Source organism: Silurus meridionalis, chromosome 2 (assembly GCF_014805685.1).
Source record: "Silurus meridionalis isolate SWU-2019-XX chromosome 2, ASM1480568v1, whole genome shotgun sequence".
In the NCBI taxonomy this organism is placed as follows: domain Eukaryota; kingdom Metazoa; phylum Chordata; class Actinopteri; order Siluriformes; family Siluridae; genus Silurus; species Silurus meridionalis.
Window position 1 is genome coordinate 12,865,587 of NC_060885.1, and position 15,334 is coordinate 12,880,920.

Below are 15,334 nucleotides of genomic sequence, written 5' to 3' on the forward strand. Positions count from 1 at the left end.
AGTCGAAGTGGAAAAGGGTGCCTGCAAAATAATGTAAATCGTTAGGACAAACTAAAAAACTTTAGATTAGCTAGATAGTGATTATTTTTTTTGGGTTGAAGGAAATTCATAGAATAAAGGTAACTAAAAAGAAATGTCTTCTTTCTTTCTTTCTTTCTTTCTTTCTTTCTTTCTTTCTTTCTTTCTTTCTTTCTTTCTTTCAATTTATATCACACTGCACTGTTGCTATGCTCTCATCACATTTTAAACATTGACATTTGCCTACAAAGGCAGAAAATTGAACAGTAATTATCTACCTTAAAGCACAAATCACATCTTGCACTGCACCAAGCTCCCTCAGATCTTTCAGCACTTTTCAAATGGTCACACTATCAAAAATGATAACACCTATTAGAGCATGGCCTATTATATTTTAATTCTTTTTATGTAAATTAGTTAGTTTTATAGTTTAATGTTTGGCTTTTAATTTATGATCTAAAAGCATGAAGCAGTTATATAAATAAAGGGAACATTACACTTGAATTGTTTATTATGATTGCAAATGTTTCAAGAGACACCAAGAAAGCATGCAGCGTCCAACAATGTATTTACATCCTGTTTTTAAGCTATCTAACATTTTATATGCTTCAGTGTTACAGTATACACTTTACAGTAATTTAACAATAGATAGTCAGAGGCATCTTTAGATGTCAACACACTCCATCCATACTGTAATTTCAGATGGCACGTCATGCCGAAAAAAAAACAAGAAACACTGTACGTCAAAGCAGCAGAATGCTACTGTATATTGTGTAAAAGGCAGGAGCCTTGCATACAGACTTAATCAGTCTGTTTTATTAACATGCTGGATGAATGTTGCAAATGAACCCCAACATGTAATTGATTTGAGGACGCTAGGATCTAAAATAGATAAAATGGTTGAAGGGGTAAAAAACTTAAAACATTTCAGATATTTCCAAATCAGCAGAATTTTACTGAGAATAATCTTTTCTTTATGATCTTTTTTTTTTTTTTTTTGCCTAAAAATATGCATTATTTTGTTGAGTGATCTGGCACTGACAAATTATATTATGTTGGTCCAAATCACTCAAGTGTTTTCTCAAATGATGATTATTTATTTTATATTTATATGTTTTTGAACAAAGAATCAGTGCAACTTCTATAGTGATTTAAATATCACATTTAAATAAAATTCCAGATGATCCTATTTAGTATTTCTTGCAACCAGCCCGCTAAAAGTAGTACTATTGTAATAGCAAAGGATGTATTGTAACAGCCATGACCTCCTTGTTCCGTTTTGCAAACTCACAACTTTTTCAGAACTACAGTTTTTAAATCCCAAATGCATAATGCACATCCACTGTGATGACTGCACATGCACCTGCACAACATGAGCTACAGGTGGGATAATGAATAACTGACATGGCTTTAGAGATATACTTAGACCTTAGTAAAATGAAGAGGACTGAGGTTTTACCACAAATCAAAATACATTTGAAACATATCCTTAACCCAGCATCTGCAGGTTCTGCTGGATGCTGATTACTATTATCCAATCTGAAAATAAAACTAATATTCAACTTTAAATTCTACATCGAACTCCAGCTGTGCCATGCATATACATATCCACCTAAACAAGAACTTAACAATTCTTTGAAAGCCCTTAACCAACAAGTAGAAAAGGGGAAAAAGCATATATTTTTTTTCCTTTATTTCTGGAAAGAAATATGTCAGAATATATTTACTTAGAATTTTGGCAGGAATTCTGAAATATTATCTGAATATTCTTATTTTAAATCTCAGAATTCTAAAAAAGGGATCAAAGTTCCTGGGCTAGTTCCTATAGATCAACAAATGCTTTTAAAAAATACATTCAACATATCTTGTTCTAAAATAATAAAATAAATTGACATATTTTGTAATTATTAAATCATTATTTTGAGATAAAAAGAGAAACTTTCAACAGAAATCAAAACATGCTTTAAGCCAAAATTTTCACATAACTGAGACTTGTCAGGATTTTCCTTATTATCAGTTTATAAACAAAAAGTTCATAATCATACTAGATTGTAAAGTCAGAAAATTAAATCATTTCAAAAGATTGTGAATGAGTAGAAATTGTAAGATTATATATATATATATATATATATATATATATATATATATATATATATATATATATATATATATATATATATATAAAGCCAAAAATGTTTCCATGTTTCTGGTTATCTTATGAAACATTTATTAGAATATGCCCAGGTAGACATAAAAGTTAAATCTTATTTGCACATTATGTAGCACGAAGTTCCTACAGTAGATATTTTGTCCTTTTACAAAAGTTTACAGTTTAAAATGAAAATTAAAAAGTCATTAATAAACATAAATTATGTGGCATAACACAATATATAGTTATGTATTGTGTATAGCCAGGAACGAAAAAACATGCATTAATTACAATACAAAATATAACACATCTAAAAAAGAAAACGAGGGGAAAAAAAATGCCAGATGAAAGCTTCTACCTGGATGGTGAGCTTTGTAGAAGCTGATTGAAATGTATTATGCCTGCTGTGCTGGCCTTTAATCTTAATAAAGTGAACACCTGCCACTTCTTTAGTCAGTCATCCTCTTTTATCTAATGTGTAATTTCATTGAATCAATATGGCCTTTTTTATGGCTTTTAGGTAAAGCTTAAAGTTCTAAAAAGACTAAATGTTTCTCACGGCAGGGTGCCACATTTGAGAGTCAATCTCTGCCTAGGACAAAAAGAAGAATCTGTGCGGGGAGATCCATCTGTAAAAAAAAAAATCGATGCAATTGAGGACATCAAATGTCTGCTAAAAAGTGAGAATGTTGCATTTTTAAGTCTTTTTTTTTTTTTTTTCTTTTCAGTATTACCCCAATGAAGCAGCGTGCATTAATTAGATATATTCGATTGTTTACAAAATAATCACACAAGGCTGGTCTCAGGTCGTATATCACACTGTGCCACAAATTAATTGTTATTTTACAAAATTACACAGCATGGTAAAGAATAAAGGTGATTTATAAACATAAACTGTCCCTAACTGTCCAAGCAGTCACTTGTCAAGTGTACACAGGATACAGCATGGTGATCCCCAAGATCCTGTTTATACAGTTTCTCTGCAACCAGACATGATCATGGCACTTTCCTGCTTGTAAAAAGGAATACATAATTAATAATTTAATAGCAAATCATATAAAATCATTTACACTGGCTTGCACTGAGAGATAATGAGTGAGAAAAGAAGGGAGCCTGGGACAGGAAAATTTGCTGAGGCAATAAAAAATAGCAATAGCTTTGGTTTGCCCCCTGCAGCACCTAGCAGCAACTTAGCTGGCTTACTAACTCAAAGAGCAAAGCCCTTGGCTGGCAGAGCCAATAACTGGAAACATGGTAACGCATGGACGAGAAGAGAAAGAATGCATTATGTGTATGTGTGTGGTACTTGAGGACAGTACTATAAAATGTCAATGCTCAGATATATAAAGAAAAATCATTAGCAAAAGGGCACACAACTGTGGATTAGCTGTAGTAGTTAAGATTGTTGACTGCATGCTACAGCGGTACTGGAAAACTATGCATTCCTGTTTTCTTAGTATTCAGACCAAATGCAAATAAAGAACAAAGAAACTTTTTCTTAAGAGGAAAGTCGTGGGTTTTCAAAAATGAAGTTTCTCCTTAGTTAGTTTGGATTTCATCAAAAATCCTCAATGTCTGTACACTGTTGCCCAGATCTACAAAGAAGAGTCAGTTTACTAACTCTTAATAGTTTTCATTAAAGTTTTAGATAATTAATATTATAATTATTATTATTATGATTATTATTATATTCAACATTGTGTGTTTATATTTTACTTGTTGCTTATAAATCCAAACCTTTCTGCAGATTGTTCAAGTGTAAGTAACAAGTGCATGTTTTAATCCATTGATTCACCTAGTTCACTGACATACAGTAGGTGATGTTTTATTATTTTTACCATTATTTTATATCCCTGCTTGTTAGAAATAGTGGAACAGCTGCATTGCAGATGAATCCATATGACATCTCTATGTCTTAATCTTAATCAGCCATTTTCCTTAACATGTTATTGCATCATTGTAGCATGTTACATCTGCAGCGGTGTCCAGAAAAGAATTGTAAACATAATCCGCAAATTGGTTAATAGCAGATAAAAAATTCAAAATAAAAACACTCACACTCACACCATCATGCATACGCTGTTACTTCCACTCTTATTTTTCATACAACCTAAAGAAAAACTTAAACCTACACAGAAACTGGAATGGCTTCATGCTCAGTCACACATTAGGTGCTCCCTCTTTCATAGTATCTCCCATCAAACACTCAATGGATTAAAAGTATAGATAATAAGTCCAGTAGAGTAGGTTGACTACAACAAAGGAAAGGGGAAATGTCACACGAGAGTAGTTGTCTATGTAATGTGGATTCTCCACATGACAGCAGTTCACAGAACGGATCATCTGTCGTATGAGGGACAGGTTTTTGATGCAGCGGTTAAGTGGATCCTCCAGGGCTTCTGGGTTCCTAGGATCTGGGTGAGAAGGGGTTTGGGGCATGAGGTCAGGCTCTCTGCTAGGAGTTGATGTGGGAGCAGGGGTTGGAGAGTCCTTACGGCGCTTTGTTCGGCTGGAATCGCTGGCAATAGTAGTGACAATGCCGTTGATCTCCTCTTCACAGTCCTGCACATGCTGAAATGTTGAAAGAGAAAATATTAGCATCAAAGTTTTTATTATCTCAATAAATCAAATTCTACAGTAGATAAAAATAGTTTGAAATGGTGCTTTAAAAAAAACTTTAAATCTCACCATAAAATGCTATTAACCTGAAATTAGAAACATCAACAACACACTCTATACCATTTCCTGATAAACTAGTGATATCTACTAGTTTACTAATTTACTAATTGTGCAATTAGTAACTTTACTAATTGTGCCCTTTACTAATTGTGCCCTGTTGTTTTAAAATAAAAATGATATAGAAAATGAAGATGGATAGATGCAGAAGTCAGCCTTAAAAACACCCAAATCACAAAGAAGGGTTTTCAGTGGTTAGAAAAATCAATTTTAAAACATTTAAAAGCATTTTTATGCTCTCACCGTAAACGCACTATTACACTCTGGGTGGTTAAATGTGCAGAAGTGAGCAACAGCGTATTCGATCAATGCTCCAAAGATGAAACTAAAACAGATTCCCAAATACACGTCTATTGCTTTGATAAAGCAGTTAGCGTTGGGTAGAGACGTCCTTGCACCCATCATCAGTGTGGTCATCGTTAACACTGTCGTAACTCCTTTAAAAATGAAACATAAGCACACAAAAAAAATTGGTGTGACTATGACTGATTAGGAACCAAATAAACTAAAGTTTAAGCAGTTTCCCCAAAATCCCTGGATAGCTTCATTTCCAATAAAAGAAAGGTAATTAGAATTCACCCAATTTAGTCTGAAACTAAATCTGCTATAAGATAATTACAAATAGATTTTTTTTTACCAGAATGGTAGTGCAGTTTTATTGCTAATATAAAATAATTCATACTGATTCTCATTTTATGCACTGTTTGAGGAATACCCACCTGGGGATTTGTTTCATGATCATCTTATATTTGATCAGTACTGCTTTACACATGGGTTTATGGTGGTGTAAAGGTGTAATCTCACTGAACTGATATAGAGGTCTGAAGCATTTGTAATCATTTTGATTAGGTTTGTTGTGTGTGTGTGTGTGTGTGTGTGTGTGTGAGGTACAGTAGGTTTTTTTTATTTTGCAATTAACTAACTTTAACTAACTAATTTTGCAGTTAACTAACTCCATCATGTTGACCAGCAGTTACTGTTAGCGATAGAATAATGTCCCAGTGTTTAAGCTAGTATCACTATGTTAGCCATCCAAAAGCAATTAACACCATTGTCTTTATTATGCAGTACACTAGTTACAATTGTGTAAATAGCAGCAAGAAATTGAAAAATAAGAACATTTGGTTGGCTAATACTAAGGTCAAGTCATGTAGCTAGGTTAATAGTTTATAATTAATTATTTTAATAATTAAAAACTATATTTAACAAATCAAAAAACATGTGATGATGTCAGTGGTGATTCAGAATACAAATATATAGTCTCAGAATATAAATGTTTTGTCTGAAAGCCTAATTCAGGAACAAAGGGTTCAGGTGTTTTTTCTTTTCCTTTTAATTCTTTTTCCTAATTTATGCCTAACACAAAACCCTGTTGATGAAATGTCATCATTTAAATCTCAGATCAACACAATAATGGTACTACTACTATTATTAGAACTACTAGTACTACTACTATTAACTTCAGATCATGTGCTTACCTTTATATATTTACTGTATTTGTCCTGTCTTTGCTGTGTTTCCTGAACACCTACTATGTCAGTGTTGGTCTCCAGTATGTGTCAGCCTTGTTAGGTCCAAGTGTTAGTTTCCTATGTTCCCTGACCTTTGTTTTTCTTATTATTTCCTGATATTGCCACTGCCTTTGCATTTGTATGATCAATTATTCTGTTTTAGTGTTAACTGCCTCTGTTCTGAAACCAGGTACAGAAAGTGACAATGCCATAGTGTGCCCTGCCTCATACAAGAACACATTACATACGCATTTTTACATAAACATTAAATACTTCAGTTTGACTATTTAGACACAATTGGTGATGCATGCAATTGATGGGGATAGCGTACGTACCTATACATATGCGAGCAGGCACTGATGACTGGCTGATCCAGAAGGACACCCAGGATAGCACGACTAGCAGACTGGAGGGCACGTATGTTTCCAAAATAAAGTATAGAATGCTTCTCTTCAGCTCAAAGTGAAATATGAGTTTAGGATAATTACCTGAGAGGAAAATTCATTGTTAAATTAATGTTAACCATTTGTCTTATTACTTACTTTCAAATGTTCTATGAGGAACCACTGAGGAACTATGCCAACTTAAAACTTATATAGAATTTATATTATGCTTTATTTTTAAACTTCACATTCACCAATCTTTAATAGAAAAAAGAGGTTTATAATGCACATGTATACAATATTTGAGTATACTTGCATTTTAATTGCATTTTAAAACAAACTTTGTTTACAAAGTGATGAAATAATTATTAAAAATATTGCTAGAACAAATTAAAAAAAAAAAAATATGTAGAATACTATTAACAAACTGTTTAGGCCAAGGTCATGTCAAGAGGAATCCCATTTGGGAAAATGCCCTTTTGTTTAGAACGCTTGGTTGTATTTTCAGGGTCCTCTTTGTCCATCATTGTATAGATATTATAAATATTCCCTTTTAAGACACTAACATCTCAGGCTAAAACTGGCAAGTGCCCAGCCATGTTGACATGCTAGTACCACAGTTTAAAGCTCATAAGAGCTCTTTAAAAAGAAAGTACTCCACTGACACTTGTGAACTTTAATAACTTTATCCTAGTGCAAGTGTTTGTTGGTACCTGTCTCATAAACAGCCTCTGAGGCAGAAGTGTAATGATCTTCTACTGTGTACTGGGCCAGACGCAGAGTGTCCAACCCACTGACTGAATCATTGCCTCTTGCCCAGTAAAACATCACATCGTTGACATTATAACCCCCTGAGAGAGAGAGAGAGAGAGAGAGAGAGAGAGAGAGAGAGAGAGAGAGAGAGAAAGAGGTTACAAATGATCACTGAATAGAATGAGATTTGTGAAGTACCAGAAGTGGATCCAACAATGAAATAACTGCCAACAATTACAAAAACTACTTTGCAGAATTATAATATAGTCCTATATGTTAGAATAATAGCATGTACATCTTGCTGTAAACCATTCTAGTATTCACAATGAAAGATTTATGGATTAAACTTTGAATTTGTGTACTTCTATCAGGTTATAGCACACAACTGAAAGCAGTATCAATGTATTTCCTCAAGAGGGAGCTCTGTAATAAAAAGTGCTGATACACTATTTAGAATTCTTACTACAGCTCATAACAGGCACAGTTCACACAACACTTGTGCATTCTCACCAAAATAAATGTGTAAATTGATGGTCACTGTATGTGCTGTTTTCAAACTTTCTCTCTCTATGGGTCTGTGTTATGCAGTAAATATACTTGTTCTACCCTCTTTGTTAAATGCTGATGCTAAAGAAATCTCAAACAACAATCTCACAACATTAAGGCAATCTGTACTAAATAAGACTCAAGAAGTTACTTGGCAAAGGAAATAAAATATTTACCATTTTAGTGAAGTAACTTTATAGAGTAAAGTACAGAATAAAATATACATACAGAAAAGATGTTTGCAAACTAAATCTGATTGACCATTAAGTCTTTTGAAAAAGAGGAAAAACAACTTTCACAATGCTGTGTTTTCATTAAAGAACAAAATGGTTATGTGACAGTCACTATTTTTACTTTACCATCAAAAATCAAGCCATCTACTCAAGCATGAAATCAGCTTTGTAGTTTTAGTGCAGAACAATCACTGGTTCTGTCCTGGCATGGATTTACTGATTCAAAAAACAGACCAATAGCAGCCGTCATTTTAGGAATTACTACACAACATTGTTCAATTATTTATTCTGATTGTCTGCTGTTGTTGGTATATTTTCTGTAATATCGGCTCTGAAAATGTTTCCAGCTCCAGGATACATTATTGTATGCTGTACTGTATACTGTATGTACTAGTATGCAGGTTCTAATGCATTGTTTATTATATGGTCTTTAAATTTATTTATTTATTATTTCTAAATTCATTTAGCTCTCTCTGGTTCTCTGGTGTCAGCTCTTTGTAATTGTCAGATGTCTATAGGATCAAACATTTTGGGGAACATTATTAATGCATTATGATGTAATTCTTTAATAAAAATAGTAATTCTGGCAAAATTCTACATTATAAGAGGTATATTACTGTATATTGTCAGGGCATGCTGTTATTAGATAACTATTATGTGGCAACAGGTGGGGTATTGCATTCACACACTGCCATTTATTATTTCTTACTCATTACATAATGCTAGAAAAAAAGGTCCATAATATTAGATTAAAATTAGTCAACTTTAAAAACTTTTGCAAAAGGAAATGATAATCAATCATACCACGCAATATAAAGATATATTTTAGAAAAGCAACTCGCCGTATCACTTTGGTTAAAGTTAAGCTACTCTTTGAAGACAAAACTAATTGGAAATTATGCCTTGGTCTTCTGTGTCATGATGTTATCAAGAGTTGAGAATTGAAAAAGCTTCTTGTTAGCTGATAGCTGTGGGTGGAGGATGAGAATGTAAAATGTGACATGATATCATATTTACTAAAACTTAAAAATATAGAGGCTGTAAAAGGTCATTCTGATGCAAGACTATACGGTATATAAACAATTTCCATATGGTTGTCTTTAACAGGAGATATGTACACAGCTAATTATTTACAATGAAATCCTCATCTTTCTACAGGAAAAGAATATTACAAATTGTGATTTTAAACCTGATGCCAATACCATGATACTATTACTATCAGGAATTAGTCTAAAGTACAAGTATTAGTCTAGAGCACTTTTAGTGAAACATTCTAATATAAAGTGTGTCTGAGGGCTGAGGTTGTGGGAGGGTGATACAATATGTTGGATGAACTAAATATGCAGGAGGACTTGATCTGCCTCTCTCTCTCTCTCTCTCTCTCTCTCTCTCTGTCTCTGTTTCTTCCTCTCACAGATTCTGTCTTACATAACGAATAACAGAAACCATGACACACTCTCTCTCTCTCTCTCTCTCTCTATATATATATATATATATATATATATATATATATATATATATATATATATATATATATATATATATATATATAATGATATATATATATATATATATATATATATATATATATATATATATATATATATATATAGTGAGAGAACCACAGAAGGGTTTACAAGCTTGGAGGATTTAGAGGATACATTTCAAGAGTAACCATATTGACCCAAATAATCTGACTGTCCCCACTTACCACACAATCCTGCAATCTGTTGGGCAGCCTCAAAATAATCCACACACAAATATTATGGATTCTGAATTTATTTGTATGCGTGTGTTTAAATTGATCATAAGTGTTTAGTCTTGGAGATGTATATTTAGCAGGCAAATTTACTCTCCTCTGATGAATAACTACACCATGCCTTGAAATATGTAACAGATTATAGAGCCGCACGTTCCTGATGCCACAAGCATGAGCTGAGAAATAAAAAAAAAGAGCCTATAGCTTGTTGCCACAGCAACACACTCATTAATGCCTTGGAAAAGAGTTAGAGAAGGGAGAGCGAGAGCGAAGAATAGTGTTAATCTTACAGCTTTCCAGTTGTAGGGTGCATGTCTGTTTATCCATAGGGTATTTAGTCAGGTCCATGTTGCAGGCCACAGTAGTGGTGATCCTGTAGAAATATGCAAAAAGATGTGAAATATTTATGCCTCATTAATGCTAAAATATTCAGTAACTGCCAGAGTAAGACATCTTAGCTTGTGTGTGTTCGCCTGAAACCATTTCTGCTCTCAAATCAATGAATAATATCAGTTCCCCTAGCTCTCAATTAAATGTCACATTCCTTTTAGATGGATAAATTGATACCACTTCTCTTCTTCTATAGCTTCTTGTATAGCTTACCTCTAAAATGTAATTAAGTGCAGATGTGGGTAAAAAAAAAAGATTTTCTTTGCTGACTAAACAAACAGCACACACACACACAAACATACACACGCACACATGCGCAACCATACACATATTCCATCATTCATTCTTGCATGCTATTTATCCAATAACCCCACTGCTTAGCATCTCACACCACCTCACACACACACACACACACACACACACACACACACACACACACACACACACACACACACACTACATGTATTATACATATATTACGTATTATATAACTAAATGCAAAGCAGACATACACACATTCACTAACTGCCCACTTCTTTAGGAACCCATGTACATTTGTGCAATTATGAAATCAGCCAATTGTGTGGAAAAAGCACAGTTTCACATTGCAGTGGGAAAGTTACAAAGAGTAGTACAAAAGCAAAAGAACATTTATTGAGCAGGAGGACCAGACTGGTCTGCAATGAAAATAAATGTTTAATAAATCAAACAAGCACTCTTTACACCCATGGTTAGCAGAAAAGCATTTCAAAATGCATAGCAAGCCCAAGGTGGGCCACAGTTGCACTTGAGCACATTCTTTCCTGACTGCCAAACACAGGAATCTCGGGCTCTAATAGGCATAAACTCATTGAAACTGGGTTGTGTTTCTGAATGATTGAAAAAAGACCTGGTGAAGTTTTGGTAGTTTATAACTGTCCTGTTAAGTGTGCTTATGCCCACCATTGACAGAAATGTCTAATCTTGCTTAATAGGAGTGAAACTCCAAGCTGTCTTTTGGTATAGAAGTATTGTTCTGTAGTTGGTAAAAGTGAAGTGGTAACAGAAATGTACTGCCTCTTCTCAGTACCAATTCATGTTTTGAGTATACACAATGGCACCTTTCCCTCAAAACAATCAACATGTTCATTGTTACATACATTTCAGCATATGTAAATATTTGTAATATTTTTTACTGCCAAATACTGGTTACTTTAACCCTGTCTCCCTATGTTTAGGCTCTTTGTAGTGACTTGACTGTTAAGTATAACTACATCATGCCCATTATTAACATAAACCATTTTTTTATTTATTGCTGAGTGGAAATAGGTTGCCTTACCGAAGGGCATATAGCACAGTCCCATTGGGGAAGATTCGGATCAGCCGATTTTCCACTGTGATATCATGCAGGAAGGACTTCTTGGAATCCACAATGAAGGTATCAGGAACCCAGAGCAGCTCCACTAGACGCCCATCCAGACTCAAGCTTTTATTGCCTTCAAATACCAGCCTCTCGTCTGTCCAGCGCTGCCGCAGGAAGATGGTGGCAGTGTAATCCTGCACAGGAGAATCACCTTTACTGTGATGAGCCGCAAAGCATACTACAGTTACTGAGTATTTCAATGAATTTAGCAATGAGAAACTGCATAATATATTAGAATAAATCAATGCCTTCAGAATACAAGTTAGAAGACATGCATCAAGCCTTTTCTCTGTATACAATGTCAAAATGGTGAAATGAACTTCCAGTAACTGTCTTTAAACAAAAACTACCTCAATACAAAATGCAAAGAATGAGGACCTAACGTATCAGCAAGAACATAAACAGAGAACCAACCTACTAAAACCTAAACTAAAGCTCCAACTCTTCACCCAGGACAGAATATGAAGACCTGCCTCTTCATCAAACACTGTTTTTGTTACTGTGCTTTTTGTACTGACTTTTCATTAACAGAGCTTTAGCTTGATAGTATTTTTAGACTCTGGCCTATTCCCTGCATAAGGATGTTTTTATTGGAGACTAGAATACTGTAGCACTTCTGTAGGTTCTCTGCATAAGAGCCTCTGCAAAATGCTGTGCATAGTTGTATATATGTGGAACTTTTTAAGGCAGGTGTCTATTCTAAAGTGATTATGACTGTGCCCTACACACTCCAAAGATGCAATCTTTTAAAATAAAAACCCTTAAGGGTCCACTAAAAAGGGGTTAGATTGAACAGCCATTTAAAACACACTTAAACTTCAGTTTAACAAAGCTGATACCAGTAGGATTTTCTCTCACTCTCACACTGCAAACTTTACACTAGACACTAATGCAACTAGACACTAATGCAAACTTTAATAAATAGTCAAAAGGCTGGTCACTGGTTCATCCCCATACCATTCAATTGGTCAGACATTCAACTTTTTAAATTGTGAAACAAAAACAATTGGCTTTAACCTGAGATTGCAAAAAAACATGAATCCTACATCAAACACTACTGCTGTAATATTAGCACCTTCTTTATTCATCCTTGCTACAATCTAACATTACATTAAAGCTCATCTTGTCAGGGATCCACCTGCCACGCCCCCCTTTTGTGGCACTCATGCCTACACTCTCCCTGGAGCTCCAGATTTAACCACACACACCTAGGGCTCATGGTCTCTCATGCCTCCGCTCTCTCAAGAGCTCCAGGCTTAACTATGCACACCTGAAGCTCATCATCACTCCATCCTGCTCCTACATAAACCCCTCACTCACATTCACTCCCCGTTCATTATTGTATGTGTTGGACTTTACGTGCTGCATGTTTTCTATGTGTCCGTTCCTTTCGGACTCCACAATCCCGTACCGGCTACGCTTCTCCTCAAGCGCACCTCGGACTTACTCAATCGAAGGACTGCCGTGTGCGTGTGTGTGCGTGTTTGTGCGTGCGGGTGCGTGCGTGTGTGTGCATGTGCTTGTGTGTATCTCTCTCTCCCTTACTCTTGTTATTAAAACCCGAGCAAGCTGACTCCGGCTTCCGCCTCCTGTTTCGCTCGCACCCTGACACATCTGTTGCTGTTGCCATATTTATCCATTCATGATAAAAATATCATGATTCAAATCTCAGGAGCTAATTGTCCGTTTCCTATTTTTATTATTTTTTTTATTATATTTTGTTTCATTTTCTCACCATGTTGATCTCTGATATTGTGTCAATACTGGCAATGTCCAAACTCATCCCCACTGTGACAGGGCCATCTGTAGAGAAATGTGGAATAAAAGAAGAGACAAAGCAATAGCTAGCATGTTTACGGCTCCCAACATATATCATTATGATGATAAATGAGCTTTCATAACAATCCTTGGCAGGGTAAACAATATTACTACTCAACGTGAAACTCTCACAGAAAGTTTGAAGTAGATAAAAGCATAAAAAATAGTAATGCAGTGCTAATAGAAAAGATTACAAAAACTTTTTAAATAATTACAGTATTGCTGTTTTTTTTGTTATTGTTTGCATTATATATAAATACACTATCATCTCTTCTTATTTTCTCTGTTCATCAAGCAGAATTCATCAAGAGAGTGTTATAGTAGTTATAGATGTTATTTTGTGGGTAGGAGAAGATCGGCTGGAAGAGCAGACACAGGGTGGTGCCATAGTGAAGAGATAATGAAGAAGAATCTTTTTGAGTAGTGACTCAAAAAATAAAGCTGACAAATTATAGTTGTAGGTAAGAAATAGATGCAGCATGGAAATTTACTGTACCAATTTTATTTAAGGTTTGCGTGTGAATGGATGTGAACGTGGAGTTTCTCGTGCCTTAATTGAAATGAACATTTTTGTAAAAGTCTTTGCTTATTAAATTAGTTTCTGTGTGTGTGTGTGGACAAACTGCTTACTGTCAAAGAAAGGCCTCAGGTACTTATTATATCCTTTCATCAGCTTCTGGATAGTAGGAGGAAGAATCTCTCCCTCCTTCACCTCAGCACTCAGCAGTGGCTCTTCCAGCAAGCTGCCAGCACACAGGGAGACAAAATAAAGGAAAAGCAAGAAGCAAACCAAATCTTGCGGTCTCTTTTTTTTTTTCTGATATGATAGCTGGGGGCTCCGGCTCCTGCTGAACTACGCCACATTAGTGGAGCAGTGGAGTGATGATGAGTGCAGTGTTTCAACCTAAATCGCATACAAACAGAAAACAGGAGATTAAAGCTTCCAAAACAACTTTAAATTAGAAGCTTGTGTGTGAGTGGTAGTGTTCTCATGTAAGGGAATGAGGAATGTGTAGTTCATAATTGGACAGGTAGTGCACAGAACTGGGATTTTCCCATCAGTGTATTGATCCACCCCTTTCTCTATCAGAGTTCCGGCAGTGTTTCAGAATTTATATCCAGGATCATTATTTCCCAAGTTTGGTAATGAGCAGTTTGCAAAGCCAAGATTAATGTGCATTCACAGCAGGGTAGTGTATTTATAGAATATGGTGCTTTGCAGCGACTGATCTTTACTGCATAAGAAACCTTGAGGCACAAGACTATAGTATAAATGACAGTGGGTGAGAAGGTGGTTAACCAAATAAAGTGAGTAATTTCATACCCACCCACGCTCTTCATCTAAGCCAGTTAGTGACCCCCAATTCTTCTGCATCAACATAAACCCATTAGACTGGGCGTTCCCAGGCACTTTTGTCACCTGAACCACTGAACCTAAATAATTTGCCCCCTAATTGTTACCTTTTTAGATTTTAAGAAGGCACATATTAAGTGAACTGTATTACTGAAGTGTTTTTTAAAACTCATCTACTTTTACTGCTGTTTTAACTATGCAAGTTTCCTACAAACATTCCACTGGTTTTGTGTCTCAGTTTCCCCTCTTTTATTTTATTTAAGTGCAGACATGGAGCATGTA

General features: G+C 35.0%; 1 protein-coding gene across 1 annotated transcript in view; it reads right to left on the bottom strand.

Annotated features, from left to right (window-relative positions):
• Positions 1-1,707: 1,707 nt before the first annotated feature.
• LOC124378089 (gamma-aminobutyric acid receptor subunit pi) overlaps positions 1,708-15,334 on the bottom strand; it is a 50,039-nt gene continuing 36,412 nt past the window's right edge. The window contains exons 3-10 of the mRNA XM_046837599.1: positions 14,329-14,441; positions 13,616-13,683; positions 11,797-12,014; positions 10,379-10,461; positions 7,511-7,648; positions 6,750-6,902; positions 5,147-5,340; positions 1,708-4,738 (exon numbers count right to left, since the gene is read on the bottom strand). Coding sequence (XP_046693555.1) covers positions 4,382-4,738; positions 5,147-5,340; positions 6,750-6,902; positions 7,511-7,648; positions 10,379-10,461; positions 11,797-12,014; positions 13,616-13,683; positions 14,329-14,441 — 1,324 coding nt within the window. The 3' untranslated portion in view covers positions 1,708-4,381. The remainder of the gene's footprint in view (positions 4,739-5,146; positions 5,341-6,749; positions 6,903-7,510; positions 7,649-10,378; positions 10,462-11,796; positions 12,015-13,615; positions 13,684-14,328; positions 14,442-15,334) is intronic.